This window comes from Hyla sarda, chromosome 3 (assembly GCF_029499605.1).
Source record: "Hyla sarda isolate aHylSar1 chromosome 3, aHylSar1.hap1, whole genome shotgun sequence".
NCBI lineage: Eukaryota > Metazoa > Chordata > Amphibia > Anura > Hylidae > Hyla > Hyla sarda.
In genome coordinates this window covers 390,558,881-390,577,337 of record NC_079191.1, presented here as the reverse complement: position 1 = coordinate 390,577,337, position 18,457 = coordinate 390,558,881, and the positions used below count along the sequence as shown (strand labels likewise).

At 47.4% G+C, this 18,457-nt stretch overlaps 2 protein-coding genes across 5 annotated transcripts in view; one reads left to right on the top strand and one right to left on the bottom strand.

Annotated features, from left to right (window-relative positions):
• The window catches only part of AFTPH (aftiphilin), a 174,014-nt gene that overhangs the window by 19,618 nt on the left and 135,939 nt on the right, over positions 1–18,457 (top strand). The gene's annotated exons all lie outside the window — the stretch shown is intronic.
• LOC130362870 (uncharacterized) lies at positions 8,361–9,905 on the bottom strand. The gene is made up of 2 exons (XM_056567968.1): positions 9,114–9,905; positions 8,361–9,009 (listed from the first exon to the last, which is right to left on the bottom strand). The coding sequence occupies exons 1-2, from the start codon at positions 9,181–9,183 to the stop codon at positions 8,609–8,611; spliced, it is 471 nt and encodes a 156-aa protein (XP_056423943.1). The 5' UTR covers positions 9,184–9,905; the 3' UTR covers positions 8,361–8,608.

Here is an 18,457-nt window from a genome sequence, read left to right as displayed (position 1 = left end):
CATAATAGATAGTACACAGGAGTTCACGAACCTTGTTGCCGACACAGGAATGCGGTGGGGAAAGCCCTGTGTCTCAGCTCGTAGCGCATACGCAGCGTATTTCCCGATACTTGGCAGATTTCTCGCAGCGTTAAATATGCTGCATATCCTCTCATTGTGATCCTACCCTTAAGGTGCCCATACACTTTAACCCCTTAAGGACATAGGGCGTATCCATACGCCCCCGTTTCCAAGTCCTTAAGGACCGAGGGCGTATGGATACGCCCTGAGCATTTCCGGCCCCCGCCGCTAGCCGGAGGGGAGCCGGGGCCGGATGCCTGCTGAAATCGTTCAGCAGGCATCCCGGCATATCGCCCAGGGGGGTCATTATGTCCACCCATGTCGGCGATTGCTGCAGATCGCTGGACAATTCAGTCCAGCGATCTGCGGCGGATTCCGGGTCAATCGGGTCTCCAGTGACCCGATGACCCGGAATTACTGGCTGATCGGGGCCGTCCCTGTTGGGATCGGGGCCCCAGGAGCGACGACGGCGGCGGGACTGACCTGTGGGGCGGCATCGTGGAGCAGCAGCAGGAGCTGAGTGACAGCCTCCTGCTGTTGCTTAGCAACAGCTCCCAGCATGCAAAAAGTTATGCAACAGCAGGAGGCAGACCACCACAACTCCCAGCATGCCCTTATGGGCATGCTGGGACTTGTAGTTTTGCAACAGCTGGAGGCACATTCTTTCTATGGAAAAGTGTACCTTCAGCTGTTGTATAACTACAACTCCTAGCTTGCACAATCAGCTAAAGTGCATGCTGGGAGTTGTAGTGGTGCATCGGGTGGTTGCATAACTACAACTCCCAGCATGCCCGTTGGCTGTCGGTGACTGCTGAGAGTTGTAGTTTTGCAACAGCTGAAGGCACACTGAGTTAAGTAGCAAACCAGTGTGTCTCCAGCTGTTGCATAACTACAATCCCCAGCATCCCCAGTCAATGTAGTATGCCTCCGGCTGTTGCATAACTACAAGACCCAGCATGCCCTTCCGCTGTCCGTACATGCTGGGGGTTGTAACTTTTGCAACAGCTGAAGGCACACTGGTTGCAAAACACTGAGTTTGTTACCAACACTGAGTTTGTTGTAGTTTTGCAACAGCTGGAGGTATTCCCCCCCCCCCCCCCCCCATGTGAACGTACAGGGTACACTCACATGGGCGGAGGATTACAGTAAGTATCCGGCTGCAAGTTTGAGCTACGGCAAATTTTCTGCCGCTGCTCAAACTGCCAGCGAGAAACTACTGTGAACCCCCGCCCGTGCGAGTGTACCCTAAAAACACTACACTACACTAACACAAAATAAAATTAAAAGTAAAAAACACTACATATACACATACCCCTACACAGCCCCCCTCCCCAATACAAATGAAAAACGTCTGGTACGCCACTGTTTCCAAAACGGAGCCTCCAGCGGTTGCAAAACTACAACTCCCAGCATGCACTGATAGACCGTACATGCTGGGAGTGAGAAACTAATGTGAACCACCGCCCGTGTGACTGTACCCTAAAAACACTACACTAACACAAAATAAAAAGTAAAAAACACTACATATACACATACCCCTACACAGCCCCCCTCCCCAATAAAAATGAAAAACGTCTGGTACGCCACTGTTTCCAGAACGGAGCCTCCAGCTGTTGCAAAACAACTACTCCCAGTATTGCCAGATAGCCACTGACTGTCCAGGCATGCTGGGAGTTTTACAACAGCTGGAGGCCCCCTGTTTGGGAATCACTGGTGTAGAATACCCCTATGTCCACCCCTATGCAAGTCCCTAATTTAGGCCTCAAATGCGCATGGCGCTCTCACTTTGGAGCCCTGTCGTATTTCAAGGCAACAGTTTAGGGTCACATATGGGGTATCGCCGTACTCGGGAGAAATTGGGCTTCAAATTTTGGGGGGTATTTTCTGCTATTACCCTTTTTAAAAATGTAAAATTTTTGGGAAAACAAGCATTTTAGGTAAAAAAAAAAAAGTCATGAAACACCTGTGGGGTATAAAGGTTCACATTACCCCTTGTTACGTTCCCCGAGGGGTCTAGTTTCCAAAATGGTATGCCATGTGTTTTTTTTTTTTTTTTGCTGTTCTGGCACCATAGGGGCTTCCTAAATGCGGCATGCCCCCAGAGCAAAATTTGCTTTCAAAAAGCCAAATGTGACTTCTTCTCTTCTGAGACCTGTAGTGCGCCAGCAGAGCACTTTTCACCCCCATATGGAGTGTTTTCTGAATCGGGAGAAATTGGGCTTCAAATTTTGGGGGGTATTTTCTGCTATTACCCTTTTTAAAAATGTAAAAATTTTTGGAAACCAAGCATATTAGGTAAAAAAAAATAATTTTTTTTAACTTATGCAAAAGTCATGAAACACCTGTAGGGTATTAAGGTTCACATTACCCCTTGTTACGTTCCCCGAGGGGTCTAGTTTCCAAAATGGTATGCCATGTGTTTTTTATTTTTTTTGCTGTTCTGGCACCATAGGGGCTTCCTAAATGCGGCATGCCCCCAGAGCAAAATTTGCTTTCAAAATGCCAAATGTGACTCCTTCTCTTCTGAGACCTGTAGTGCGCCAGCAGAGCAATTTTCACCCCCATATGGGGTGTTTTCTGAATCGGGAGAAATTGGATTTCAAATTTTGGGGGGTATTTTCTGCTATTACCCTTTTTAAAAATGTAAAATTTTGGGGAAACCAAGCATTTTAGGCAAATTTTTTTACATTTTTTTTTACATATGCAAAAGTCGTGAAACACCTGTAGGGTATTAAGGTTCACTTTACCCCTTGTTACGTTCCCTGAGGGTTCTAGTTTCCAAAATGGTATGCCATGTTTTTTTTTTTGCTGTCCTGGCACCATAGGGGCTTCCTAAAGGTGACATGCCCCCCAAAAACCATTTGTCGCTCCTTCCCTTCTGAGCCCTCTACTGCGCCCGCTGAACAATTAACATAGACATATGAGGTATGTGCTTACTCGAGAGAAATTGGGTTTCAAATACAAGTAAAAATTTTCTCCTTTTTACCCCTTGCAAAAATTAAAAAATTGGGTCTACAAGAACATGCGAATGTAAAAAATGAAGATTTTGAATTTTCTCCTTCACTTTGCTGCTATTCCTGTGAAAAACCTAAAGGGTTAATACACTTACTGAATGTCATTTTGAATACTTTGGGGGTATAGTTTTTATAATGGGGTCTTTTATGGGGTATTTCTAATATGAAGACCCTTCAAATCCACTTCAAACCTGAACTGGTCCATGAAAAATAGCGAGTTTGAAAATTTTGTGAAAATTGTCAAAATTGCTGCTGAACTTTGAAGCCCTCTGGTGTCTTCCAAAAGTAAAAACTCATACATTTTATGATGCAAACATATAGTAGACATATTGTATATGTGAACCCAAAAAAAAATTATTTTGAATATCCATTTTCCTTTCAAGCAGAGAGCTTCAAAGTTAGAAAAATGCAAAATTTTCATTTTTTTCATCAAATTTGGGGATTTTTCACCAAGAAAGGATGCAAGATACCACAAAATTTTACCACTAAGTTAAAGTAGAATATGTCACGAAAAATCAATCTCAGAATCAGAATGATAACTAAAAGTATTCCAGAGTTATTAATGTTTAAAGTGACAGTGGTCAGAATTGCAAAAAATGCTCTGGTCCTTAAGGTGAAAAAGGGCTCGGTCCTTAAGGGGTTAAATAGCTGTTGACCTAATAATTGACGGGGGTCCACTGTCCCTGCCGACTCTTCAGATCATATGGAGAGAAAGAAGCATTGGGCTTGTTAGATTTTAAAGGGGTACTCTGCCCCTAGACATCTTATCCCTTAGCCAAAGCATAGGGGATAAGATGTCAGATCATGGGGGTCCCTTAGATGGGACCCCCATAATCTCTGTGCAGCAGCCGGCATTTGTTTAGAACGCTGGGTGTACGGGGGTCGTAACGTCACGCCCCCTCAATGTAAGTCCATGGGAGGGGGCGTGGTGGATGACACGCCCCCTCCCATAGACTTGCATTGAGGAGGCATGGCGTGACGTCATGACCCCCGCAACCCACTCCAAGCGTTAGGGGGCAGTGGAGTACCACTTTAACCCCTTAACTAACACGGACGTAAATGTACGTCCTGGTTTGGTGGTACTTTGCGCACCAGGACATACATTTACGTCTTGCGTATGACAGCGAGCATCAGAGCGGTGCTCACATCATACACGGCAGGTTCTGGCTGCTAGCAGCAGCCGGGGACCCGCTAGTAATGGCCGACATCCGCGATCGCGCGGATGTCCGCCATTAACCCCTCCATATGCCGTGATCAGTACAGATCACGGCATCTGCGGCAACGCGCATGTTAAAATAGATGATCAGATCGCCCGCAGCGCTGCCGTGACAATCCAATCATCTGTAATGGCGGGCGGAGGTCCCCTCACCTGCCTCTGTCCGTCTCCCGGCGTCTCCTGCTCTGGTCTGAGATCGAGCAGACCAGAGCAGAAGGTCACCAATAATACTGAGCAGTGCTATGTCCTATGCATAGCACTGAACAGTATTAGCAATCAAATAATTGCTATAGATAGTTCCCTATGGGGACATAAAAAGTGTAAAAATAAAGTTTAAAAATGTAAAAAAAATAAATAAATAAAAAATCCCCTCCCCAATAAAAATTAATATTGCCAGTTTTTCCCACTTTACCCCCAAAAAGCGTATAACATTTCTTTTTGAGAAACCTATTTGGTATCGCCGCGTGCGTAAATGTCCAAACTGTGAACGGTGTAAACGTAAAAAATAAAAAAAAGTCCACAATTGCCGCTTTTTTGTTAAATGCTGCATTTTATAAAAAATGTTTAATAAAAAATTTTCTGAAAATTTTATATATCCAAATGTGGTATCAATAAAGAGTATAGATGATGGTACAAAAAATGAGCCCTCATACTGCCCTATATACAGAAAAAGTTATAGGTGGTCAAAATAGAGCAATTTTAGATTATTGATTTTGTACAAAAAGTTTTAGATTAAAAAAAAAAAAGTATCTAGCCATGGGTATCATTTTAATCGTATGACCCACAGAATAAAGAACACATGTCATTTTTACCGTAAAGTGTACAGTGTGAGCGAAACCCTCCAAAGTGTGCAAAATTGTGGTTTTCATTTAAATTTCCTCCCTAAAACAATATTTTTTGGCGTCTGCCATACATTTTATGGTAAAATTGGACTTGTTTCATTACAAAGTACAATTGGTCACGTAAAAAACAAGCCCTTATATGGGTCTGTAAATGGAAATATAAAAGAGTTATGGATTTTAGAAGGCGAGGAGGAAAAAACAAAAATGCAAAAATAAAATTGGCCTGGTCCTTAAAGGGGTAGTCCAGTGGTGAAAAACTTATCCCCTATCCTAAGGATAGGGGATAAGTTTGAGATCGCGGGGGGTCCGACCGCTGGGGCCCCCTGCGATCTCTCTGTACGGGGCCCCGGCTCTCCGCCGAGATAGCGGGTGTTGACCCCCGCACGAGGCGGCGGCCGACACGCCCCCTCAATACATCTCTATGGCAGAGCCGGAGATTGCCGAAGGCAGCGCTTCGGCTCTGCCATAGAGTTGTATTGAGGGGGCGTGTCGGCCGCCGCCTCGTGCGGAGGTCGACACGCCCCCTTCCAGCGGGCTGTCGGGGCTCCGTACAGGAGATCGCGGGGGGCCCCAGGGGTCGGACCCCCCGCGATCTGCAACTTATCCCCTATACTTAGGATAGGGGATAAGTTGCTCACCACTGAATCACCACTGGACTACTCCTTTAAGGTTAAAATGGGCTTGGTCCTTAAGGGGTTAACAACTACCCAACTGTCTGGCAGGAGCTTACTCTCTACCTCTCATCCATTTAGAACACATGAATGCTCAACCAAGCTGAATGTTCGTGTGTTTGTTTGTGTGTGTGTTGGGGGGGACTTGGTGTCGAGATAACTGTTCAGCTGATAGTATTGATGGTTTGTTGGCACCTTCAGGCTGCCAGTTTCTTTATCAACCTTATCTGTCTTGTTTTAAAAAAAATTTTTGCAGTTCTGTTGTGTTTTGAAACTGCAAAAAATTCATTTGAAAAACCACATGCGTTTCAGAATGGCAAAATGATTGCAGTTTTGCCATGTGGTTATTGCTAGCGCATTTCTTAGGCTGTATTCACATATCGAAACATTTGGCTAAGTATTTTATGTGCTGATTTTTGGACGAAAACTTCAGCAAGATCAAAAAATTACAATCCGTACAATAAAAATACATTAGCAAATTTTCCAATGTGTGAACTCTGCCTAAGAGGTGTAACATGCTTATACAACATACTTTACCATAGAAACTGGAAAACCTCTTAAGGACGCAGGGCGTTCCTGTACGCCCTGTGCACGGTCCCGGTATTTAAAATGGGGTCACACCGTGACCCAGCATCATACCGGGTCAGTCCTGGCGGCTTATGATAGCCTGGGCCAATAGCATGCGGCACCGATTGTTTTGCCACGCGCTATTAACCCGTTTTGCCGATACTAGCCATTTGCATGGTATCGGGGACTCATTTAATGTTCCCGATACCATGCCCGATACCTGGTGCCGCTCTGCTGCCCCGTTCTTCCATCCTCCCGTCCGCATCATAGTGTTCCATAAAGGAGCATGTGACACACACGTCACTCCGCCTCCTCCCCTGTGCCCAGCGTAACGCTACGGAGGAAGCAGAGTGACGTGTATGTCTCATGCTCCTCCATAGGACGACACGATACGGAAGGGAGAACGGGGCAGCAGAGCGGCAGCACCAGCACCTGATAAAGGAGGTGAGTTGCCTGCAAGGAAGGGGCTGCTACTAATGTCTAAGCGGGTGGGCCCTGCTGCTGTCTAAAGTGGGGGGAGGGCCCTGCTGCTGTTGTCTAAAGGGCGGGCTGCTGTTGTCTAAAGGGGGGGCCCTGCTGCTGTCTAAAGGGGAGGGGGGCCCTGCTGCTGTCTAAAGGGGAGGGGGGCCCTGCTTCTGTCTAAAGGGGAGGGGGGCCCTGCTGCTGTCTAAAGGGGGGGGGCTGCTGCTGTCTAAAGGGGGCGGGCCCTGCTGCTGTCTAAAGGGGGGGCCCACTGTCTAAAGGCGGTGGGTCATGGGGGGGGTCAGTCGCGGTGCCTGGGAGGGTGGGGCATTATCGACATATCGGCAAGGTAATTGCCGATACCGATAATGTCCAAAATCTTATCGGCCGATAATATCGGCCAAACCGATAATCGGTTGATCCCTACCTACTATTAAAGACAATCTTACAGCAGTCACCTGCACTAATTTGAATTTATAGGTAGATAGTGCAGGTGACCCGGTTTCTACCGCTGCTCACCATGTGATCATCGTTCTCACCGCCAATGCAAATTCCCTGTTCTGTCCAATGGAGAAGAGAGAAATCTTGGCTCATTCTACAGCAGCTGCCTCCATTGTACACAACAAGGAACCCACATATCAGCACGGTAAAAAGCGCTAGAAACCCTGGTCACCCTGGGGTCAGATTCCTTTTAAATATAAGTACTCGTACTTTGGTATCGGCGAGTACTAGAATTAATGTATCGGTACTCGTACTCGGTCTTAAAAAAATGGTATCTGACATCCCTATTAAAAGCGCTGTGGGGGGCCGGCTGGCCGATGATGCTGATAGAAATACTTTTCATACATAGCACTGCGGCTGGATATGTATATAGAAGCGCTGTGGGGGGGCAGATAACGCTATGTGTCTGCCCCCAGCGCATATATATATATATATATATATATATATATATATATATATATATACATATATACATATACCCCTGCAGCGCTATGAATGAAAAGTATTTCTATCAGCATCATCGGGCCGGCTGGCTGCTGGCACTATGCGCTGCTGATAGATATACTTTTCATTCATAGCTCTGCGGTGGCATATTATGACTAATTCTTTGGGGGGGAGGGGGGTCACTTTATAAATGCACTGCGGGGGGGATATATATATGTGCTGGTGGGGAGTATATATAAATGCACTGGGGGGCTAGATATATAGGCTGGCGGGGGGTATATATATATATATATATATATATATATATATATATATATATATAGGCGCTGGTGGGGGTCATATCTTTATAAATGCGCTGGGGGGCTAGATATTTAGGCTATATATCTTGCCCTCCACAGCGCTTTTAATATACATATGGCCCCCACTGCCACTCACATTGTTAATTTAAAAAACCCAGCTGGGAGCCCTGAATGGCTCCTCGGTACCGGCCATTAGCACACGTCAATTCATCTGTTATACATCCGTTTTTACACAGTGTGAAAGGTGCCTTAGATGAGTGCTAGTGGATGCATATAATAATTGCTTCTATGGTGCTGGTCAGAGGAGGCTAGTACAACCAGTACACACAGCATTATCATAGGAATCTCCCTCCCAAGGCCTGTACCCCCATAAAGGTTCTATTTTACCTCTTCCCTGACACAGGCCTAAGCTGGTGGTACATTTCTGATAGCTGTCGGCCAACTGCATTCTCTCCAAATCTCCACATACACATGAATACTTGTCTTAAAGAACTACTTCAGTAATTAAGTTGTTAATTAATTTATTTTTTGCTTATCTCCTACGAGGGAAACAGCGTTCTCGGCACAGGGGGCAGTGGGATTTTGTTAGTAGCCACCGGGCGATGCACGGGTGATGGAACTGGTGCTCGCATGTAATGACAGTGACCACTTCTCCCTCTTCATACTCTGCCAGACAGATGGCACACATCTCCTCAGGTCTTGATGGACGTCTGGGCAGGTTTTGAATGGTCTCCCTCCTGCTGGGCCTGTCGGCTGGTATCTGGGGGGGCCACTCTCGCTCATGGTTGCCCTCAGCTGGTGGTGGTCTCACTTGGGGGCGGCCTCTGTCCCTTCCTCCCAATGGTCTTCCCCGCTGAAGATCAGCCCTGGCCTGCATCCTCTCCGCCCTTCTACGCTGATCAGATCTTAGCCGTTCCCGGCGAATAGTCTGGCCTAAGTGAGAACAAATATATGAAGATTTAAGAAAATTACATTTTTTTTTAAATAATATTGATATAAAACATAAGCTAAAATGGTCTCTTAATAATATTACTTACCCGCATTTTCTGGACGCTGCAGCCATGCGATATTGCCGGCATTCATGCCGCGCACTTCCCGGGAACCCATGGGTCCTGGGATGGAGGTAGGTCCTCCCTCTCTAGACTCAGGTGGTTTTAGCCCGGATGTAATAAAGTAAATAAAATGAAAATAACAAAAACACAAAGCAGGAAGTAAACGCCAAATATATGATTTAGCTCGCCCTTCCTAAGTGAATTGAAGTCTTCACCGCTAAGTAAAGAATCCAAAGGTGCTGAAATGTCTGTGCGCAGGGGTTTCATTGCTTCTGGTTCTTTGTGATGTCATTTAGAATGTGACATCACCACAGCCTGGCGGCCATGTTGCTTCCTTCCAGCTGCACAATATCTCCAATACCATGAATGGACAGAGAACTTTTCCAGATTAAACAGAAATATATTGGGGGAGATTTATCCAAACCTGTGCAGAGGATCAGTGGGGCAGTTGCCCATAGCAACCAATCAGATCACTTCTTTTATTTTTCAGAAGCATTTTGATTGGTTTGCCATGGCAACAGGTTTCATAAATTTCCCCCAATGTGTAGTGGAAAGTTCTGATCAGTCAGTCCAAATATTATTCCAGAGCCGAAGTTATACCTGAGCCTCCGCATCTGTGGTGGACGTCCATGTAGAAATGAAGAATATTCCTCAGTCCTCCTCTCATTTACCTCCTAAAGTCTAACAGTAAAAGAAGTATAAAATGAGCCAATAAAGTTACTAAACCTGAGATTGTTGCAGACAGGGAAAGTGCTTTGCAGCTTATAGCCACCTTTATGAAAACTGCTTTTTGCGATATAGCGATACGGCCCCTCGGGAAAACATGCGATTATCTGCTCGGGCCGGCTCCCGTAAAAACTAATTTAAATACTAAAAGTCAGTGTTTGCCAACCAGGGGGCCTCCAGTTGTTGCAAAACTACAACTCTTAGCATGCCTGGACCGGCAAAGGCTGTCCGGGCATGCTGGGAGTAGTTGTTTCACAACAGCTGGAGGCACCCTGCTAGAAAAACACTGAGCTAAGGGCACAGGGAGAAAAATAAAAAAACCTTCTGCTCACCTAGTCCCGATCCCAGCAGATTCGTCTCCGTTCGCTCCGGAGTTTCCTCTCTTCTTAGTACACCCTTTTCAGCCAATCACTGGCCGCAGTGGTGTCACGTGTCAAGCCAGTGATTGGCTGATGGTGAAAGGTCTTTTACTGCTGCAATACACTAGGTTTCCTGGGTCCCGCGGAAGATTTGAAATCCGCCCGGGAAACCCAATGTATTGCTGCAGTACAAGAATACAAAGATGTGACGGGGGGGGGGGGTCAAAATGGGACCAAGGGGGAATGTGACCAATGGGGAATGTGACCAATGGGGGGTTAAATGTGACAAGGGGGGGATGTGACAAGGTGAGGGGGAGGGGGGAGGAATGTGACAAGGGGGGGATGTGACAAGGGTGGTGGATGTGACCGGGGGGAGTAAGTGACAAGGGGGAGATGTGAAATAGGCGGTGGACATAAAATGGGTAGGTAGATGTGAAATGGAGGCGATTGGACATGAAATGGGGGGGATTTCACCATTTTTTTTTTTTTATTATATTGCATCGCATATCGAAATCGCAATATTTACGCCCAAAATCGCAATTGCACATTTTCCCCATATCGTGCAGCCCTACTTCACACTTATCTTTCCAGCCATCTGTTTATCCATCTACTCTTGTTCCAATAAAATTGTACTATGAATATTGCTATAGCACGGTGGCTTAAATGGGCACTGACATTATGTTAAACTTTCTGTCTATTAAAGTGCATACCAAAACAAGCATAATTGTAATTTACTTAGGCTGGGTTCACATCACGTTTTTGCAATACAGTTACCATATACGTTTTCAATTTGAAAACCGTATGAAACCGTATTGAAAACCGTATGCATTGACTTTCCGTTGAAAACCGTATGCTAAAAAATGCATCTGGTTGTGTCTGTTTTGCATCCTGTAGCATAATTGTCAGTTTTTTCCCCATACCCAAAACTAGGGATCTACCGATATCGATTTTTCAGGGCTGATACCGATACTCTGTGGAGGTTAGGGCCGATAGCCGTTAACTTATACCGATATTCCGGTATAAGTTATCGGCTATTTATCCCCCCCCGGTGACACCGCTGCAGATCATGGATTTAAAGCGGGCGCTTTAAATCAATAGACTGCAGCGGATTTTTGCGGTGCCAGAGACCGCTGCTGCCACCCGCTTCTCTCTCCCTGCCTTTCCTGGGGTCCTCCTGAGTTCTATCACTGTGACCACACCCCCCACCACCACCACTGCACCGCAACCTACACCGCACCGCCCTGGCCAGAGACCGCCGCTGCCCCATTGCCTCCCCCCATTCCTGGTTTTATAATTACCTGTTCCCCGGGTCCGCACTTCTTCTGGCTCCTGCGGCGTCCTCCTGAGCGGTCACTGTGCGCACTGACTGTGACGTCGCGTTGAGGACGTCACTCGTCATTGCGCAGCGCACAGCGTAACACAGGACGCTGCAGGAGCCAGAAGAAGTGCGGAGCCCGGGCCCTGGAACAAGGTAATTATAAAACCGGGCATGGGGGAGGCAATGGGGCTGCGGTCTCTGGCCGGGGCAGTGGTGCGGTGCATTATCGGATTATCGGCAAGGTAATTGCTGATACCCATAATGTCCAAAATCGTGAATATTGGCCGATAATATCGGCCAAACCGATAATCTGTCCATCCCTACCCAAAGCCATAGCCTACCGCAGTTTTTGGTCCGGGTGAAAAACAGTATTCAACCGTATACATTTTGTTTTTTTTACATGAGAGTCAATGGGAACCGTACAGAACCGTATGTGCAAACAGTTCCATACGGTTTTTGACTTTGCACAGTTTTTTTCTTGGAATTTCAATCAAACAAGTGAAATTTTATTCATAATGGAGTGAAAAGTGAAAAACTTATAAGTTTTTTTTCTTAAAACTCAGATGCAACCGTACATAATTTTTCCAACCGTATACGGATTAAAATTTGTGCACATGTTTTGATACAGTTTAGTCATGTTTTGAGGAATCCGTTTATCAAAAACCTGATACGGGAACTGTATTGCAAAAACGTGGTGTGAGCCCAGCCTTACTTTAACTCTTAGAGTACACGTGGAATACATGTACATCACTGTGCCTTGGTACATTTTATGGTAAAATGAAAAGTGTCATAACAAAGTACAATTGGTCTTGCTAAGAAAAAGCCCTCATATTGGTCTGTAGATGGGGGGAAGTTCTGCCTTTTAGAATGGGAGGAGAATAAAACAAAAGATGTAAAAATGAAGTTATCTGCATCCTGTTAAGGACGCAGGGCGTACCTGTACGTCCTTGGTGCCTGGGCCTTAAGACACTAGGGCGTACAGGTATGCCCTGCGCTCTACCGATCACTGATTCTAGCTATTCCAGCACATTAACCGAGGGGCTACTTAACCCCTTAAGGAGCAGGGGTTTTTCCGTTTTTGCACTTTTTTCTCCTTACCTTTAAAAAATCATAACTCTTTCAATTTTGCACCTAAAAATCCATATGATGGCTTATTTTTTGCGCCACCAATTCGGCTTTGTAATGACCCGTCATTTTACTCAAAAATCTACGACGAAACGAAAAAAAAAAACATTGTGCGACAAAATTGAAGTAAAGACACAATTTTGTAACTTCCGTTTCCATGCAGTAAATTTTTCGGTAAAAGTTACACTTTCTCTCTATTCCGTAGGTCCATACGATTAAAATGATACCCTACTTATATAGGTTTGATTTTGTCGTACTTCTGGAAAAAGTCATAACTATATGCACGAAAATTTATACGTTTAAAATTGTCATCTTCTGACCCCTATAACTTTTTTATTTTTCCGCGAATGAGGGCTCTTTTTTGCGCTGTGATCTGAATTTTTTATCACTACCATTTTTGTATTGATCGGACTTTTTGAACGATTTTTATGAATTTTTTCATGATATAAAAAGTGACCAAAAATGCACTATTTTGGACTTTTGGAAACTATTTGCGAATACGCCATCGACCGTGCGGTTTAATTTACAATATATTTTTATAATTTGGACATTTCCACACTCTGTGATACCACATATGTTTATTTTTATTTGCACTTCTTTTGTTTTGTTTTTAAATGGGAAAAGGGGGGTGATTCAAACCTTTATTATGGAAGGGGTTAAATGATCTTCACTGATCTTCACTGATCACTGAGATAGCCGGGGGTAGTTTAGTTTCACTTTAGATGCGGCGATCAACTTTGAACACCGCGTCTAAAGGGTTAATAGTGCACGGCACCGCAATCAGTGCCGCGCTCTATTAGCCACGGTCCCGGCCATTGCTAGGTGCCAGGCCCGACGCGCTATGATGCCCCACGTTATAAAACAGGAGTGGACTCAGGACATACCATTACGTCCTTGGTCCTTAAGAGGTTAAATCACAGCTTTTCTGGGCTAAGCGTGTCCCTGGTGACCAGTTGGTCTGGAAAATAAGGGTGATTGGTGCTGAGACAGCACCAATCACTCTGAAGGATAGGCAGTGAGGTGGCAGAGGTGCCACCAGTCATATCCCTGAGATTGGTTGGTTGGAACCGACCAACCAATCGCAGATCGGGGGGCAGGGGATTCATGGTTAAGTTCCCCTACTCTGCCCACCCATGGTAGTCCAGGCAGAGCGGGAGGCGGGGTTAGGCATGTTTAGCGGCAGCAGTGGTGCGGGTGGCCTTGATCATCATTGCTGAGTGGTGAGGAATCTGTTGAACTTTGGCCTTCTAGCAAAACTATAACTCCCAGCATGCCCAGACAGCTGTAGATTATGCAACATCTGTGCAGTGGTCTCTAAACTGTGGTCATCCGTATGTTTTAAAACTAAAAGTCTTAGCATACCCATACAGCTGTTGACTGTCTGGGCATTCTGGGAATTGTAGTTTTGCAACATTTGGAGGGCCAAAATTTAGAGACCACTAGTCTGTGTCTCTTTTTTTTTTTTTTTGTTAGCACCTTGAACTGCTGGTTCTCGCTTAGACCAATAGTCTTTCTCGGTCAGCTCCATAGGGGGATACAGAGACCGTCGGTATATCTCGGCAGGATATACCCCGCCTACTGACCCTGAGCTAATCAGTTTTAGCTCCGTGTTAGTAAAAGGCAGTTCTTGGAGTTCTCCAGACCTGGTCTTCTATTCTTTTTTTTTTCTTTTTATAACTAGGGCCTTGTTTTTAGGTAGGGGTTCAGGAGCATGGCGCTAACTGTTCCCCCATATGCGGCTAAGGGGCACAGGGCATAGAATATGCACTGTTAACCCCTTCCCGCCAACGACCAGCACCTGGGGTCGCACCTTGGGTCCGGGTTGCCCTATCTATCCCTGCTCGTCCAGCTGTCTCAGCCTGACGTGATGCAGGGGGGTATGGCTGTCTGTCTACAGGGTGAGTATACCACCCCTTCCCTCTTTTTATCCTAGGCTTTTAGTCTTCAGACCTTGCATGGGGAGCCCCTTATATTTGGGACACCGGGGGAAGTTCTCATTTTTTATTTTGTTCTGGGGAGAAGTGCTTTTCTATGCTGGGTAGCACTTTAGTGTTTTCTACATTGCCATTGTTTTCTACATTTTCCCTCCCCGGCAATGCTTACTGTTTCCTTATATCCGGCCTCAGCAGCTTAGTTCTTTCTCTAGGCACCTACCACAGCCCCTGTCAACTGAGCTGTGGTCACGCGGCTGGCTCTGTTTTACTTTCGCCTGCGCAGGCAGGCACTCGATGCACTGATCATTACTTGGGGCCGCGGCTGTGGCCGGATCCGGGACTTTGCCTGGGCGGTGCTCCCGCCCTCCGCCCGCTGCAGGCTAATAGTTGTCCTGCGCTCGCACCAGGGGTCACTGATGCTCCTATCAGCTCGGTGCGCGTTCTTTGGTGGGTCATTCTCTGTACTCTTCCCTCTCATTCTTCAATGAGGTTTGTTCTGGTGGGAGGCATTCTCTGGTCAGTGCGTTTTGCTCCTCCTCTTTCTTCTCTTAGCTGCAGACCACATTGCTGCTGCTGCCTCTTCTCTTCAGGACACCTACAGCCTGCTTCTCAGCTCCAGATGCGGGACACAGGACCTGGGTGAGATTGCTCCATTTTCTTTGCTGACTATTGCTTGCTAGCACCTATGTCCGACCCCAGATCCGAACCTCCCCCCAGTCAGGTGATCGCGGCCCTAGTCACCTACTATGCTGCTGTGGGCTGTTAGTCCAAAATGCCCGGTGGTTCCACTGAATCCACTTGTTCTGCCTGCACCAACAAGAACGCCATCCCTCCTGTTCCTTTATCTCAGGATGTTCCTCCGGAACGCGCGTATTCGTCCCTCCCCCTGAGTGGGCTTCTTCCCTTTCGCAGTCGATCTCCGACCTGGCTGGGTTTCCAGATCTGTGGCCTCTGCCTAGGAGCGGTCTTTCTTGTGCATGGCCCCCCAGGGAGTCCCGCTCAGTTTTAGTCTGAACCCCACTTTCAGCACTCTCGCAAGCACCCTAAAGTGATTTCTGCTGACTCTTCTCCAGAGTCGTGTACTCGGGATAGACATTCTTCCCGTAAATCGCGCTCCTCTTCCCCAGCTCGCTGGCAGCATTGCCTCTCTAGGGGCCGCTCTCCCGGTAACCATCCCAGGTCCCCGTCTCCTTTTTCTAAGTCTAACACACCTCAATCTAAGGCTACCACCGGACATTCTGGGAACATCCGGACAAACGATTCCAGGGAGCCAAGAAGATTCCAGCTCCATTTCCCTTTCATCCAGATCTGGTTTCCAAAAGAACAGCACCACCTACAGTTGATCCTCCAGTTTCTTATCTGTTTAAATCTACTACCCTGCTGCTAGCGGACGCAGCATCCCTTAAGGATCCTGCGGACAAGAAGATCAAGAATTTGGTGAAATTTGCCTTTGAAGCAGCAGGCTTGTCCTTACTACCTACCTTCGCATTCGCTTGGTCGGCCAAGGCAGTTTCGGTTTGGGCTTCCCAGCTAAGACAGGGTATTCTGTCAGGCGTACCACGGGGGGACTTGGCTGATCTCGCTCGCCAACTCTCTCAGGCTGGAGACTTTCTCTGTTGAGCGGTCTTGGAGTCAGCCCGATGTGTGGCTTTTGCCTCGGGTAATTTAGTTGCAATTCTTTGCTCCATGTGGCTTAAGGTGAAGGATGCAGATGCTGCTTCGAAGAAATCTCTAACAGAGTTACCTTTCTCTGTTTCCTGGCTCTTTGGGAAACGACTAAATGAAATTATTTCCAAAGCTACTGGGGGTTAAAGTTCTCTGCTGCCGCAGAACAAACCGCTGCTCCAATACCCGTCAGAAGGCGGCTTCCTTTTGGCCCTTTCGGTCCTTTACATCGGTCGTCTTCCGAAGCAGGCGCACTCCCAATCTCGAAAAGCCCCTTCCTTCAAGGCATTTCCTTCCTGGAAGTCAGACAACCGTTCTGGTGGGTTCGCGGCCAAGTCTGATAACCATAAGCCTTCCTCCTACTGAAGGGGCGCTCCCACCCTTGTCATCTTCTGCCTCTTTTCCGGGATGTTTGGCTAGCTCAGGTTCAGGACTCCTGGGTACGGGACTTCATATCAGATGGTTATCGGATAGAGTTCGCTTCTCTCCCCAGGGATCATTTCTTCCGTTCCCGTCCTCGATCCGGCGGCCTTTCAGGTCACTTTAAGTACACTCCTCGTTCAGGAAGTGATTGTGCCAGTTTCTCCAGGGAAGCGTTATTTCTACTCGAATTTCTTCATCGTTCCCAAGAAGGAGGGCTATGTCCGTCCCATTCTGGACCTCAAGTTACTAAACCGCCATTTGCGGCTCCGTCCTTTTCGCATGGAGTCCCTCCGCTCTGTGGTGGCTTCCATGGACCAGCAGGAGTTTCTTTAGTCTGTGGACATCCGGGATGCCTATCTGTACATCCCTATTTTCCCTGCCCATCAGCTTCGCTACCCATGGAGGTGGTGATTGCCATCCTTTGGGCCCGGAGGATCTTGGTTCTCCCTTACCTGGATGACCTTTTAATCAAAGCCCCATCCTGGTCCCAAAACTTGGAAAGCCTTCATCTCGTGGTACAGACTCTGTCCGCCTTCGGTCGGGAAAAGTCCAACCTGTCTCCCTCCCAGTCTCTGGTATTTCTGGGTCTCCTTTTCGACACGGCAGCCGCCTGTGTTCGTCTTCCGTTGGAAAAGCGGCGTTCTCTGCAGAAGGGTGTCAGTCGCCTCTCTCTGGTTCCGATTCCCTTCTGCATGGAGGTTCTGGATGGTGGTGGTGGCCATGGAGGCGGTCCGTTTTGGCCAGTTTCGCTATTGTACTCTCCAGCTGGCCATTTTGGCCAGGTGGGACGAATCCCCATCAACTCAGGATTGCCAGATTCTTCTGCCCCTCTGTTCGGCGGTCTCTTCTGTGATGGCTCCATTCTCCTCTCCTTCTCCAGGTGTTGACTTTTCTTCCTCTCCACTGGCAGGTCGTCACGACTGATGCGAATCTCCGTGGGTGTGGGGGGTTCTGGACCTTACGGGTCGCCTTCCCATCAATCTTCTGGAGCTCCGAGCCATCCTTCTTTGTCTCCACTAGGAGATCCTCTTACAGGGTCAGCCGGTCCGTGCCCATTCGGACAATGGCTGGGGCTTATATCAATCGCCAGGGCGGCTCGCGGAGTTGCTCAGTGATGGAAGAGGTCTCCAAGATTTTGCTCTGGGCCGAGACTCGAGTTCTTACTCTCTCCGCGATCCACATTCTGGGTGTGGAGAATTGGGAAGCAGACTTTCTCAGACGCCCTTCTGCGGATCTGGGGGACTGGTCTTTGCACAGATCTGCGATCTCTGGGGGACCCCGAACGTGGATCTCTTCACGTCTCGCCACAACAGGCAGGTTCCTTGATTTGTAGCGAAGTCGCGAGACCCTCTGGTTCTGGCAGTGGACGCACTGGTCATCCCCTTATCTCTTTCTGCCTCTGCCTCTCCCTCTCCTGCCTATGGTTCTGTGGAAACTCAAGGCGGAGGGTGTTCCCGCCATTCTGGTGGCTGCAGACTGGCCCAGGCACGTGTGGTACGCTGACGTAATTCAGCTGTTAGCGGTTGTACCTCTGCATCTTCCACTTCGCCCTGATCTGCCCTCCCAGGGTCCTCTCTGCCACCCCAGTTTACTGTTGCTGCATTTGACAGCATGACGGTTCTGAGAGCTCGGGGGTTTACTTCGCGATTACCTCAATTAGGAGGGTTTCGGACCTGGCGGCTCTTTCCTGTGGTCCTTCATCAGGGCAAGGTGATTTTTTGGCCTCCTTCTTGCCCAAGGTGGTTTCCCTCTTTCACATGAACGAGGAGATTGTTCTTC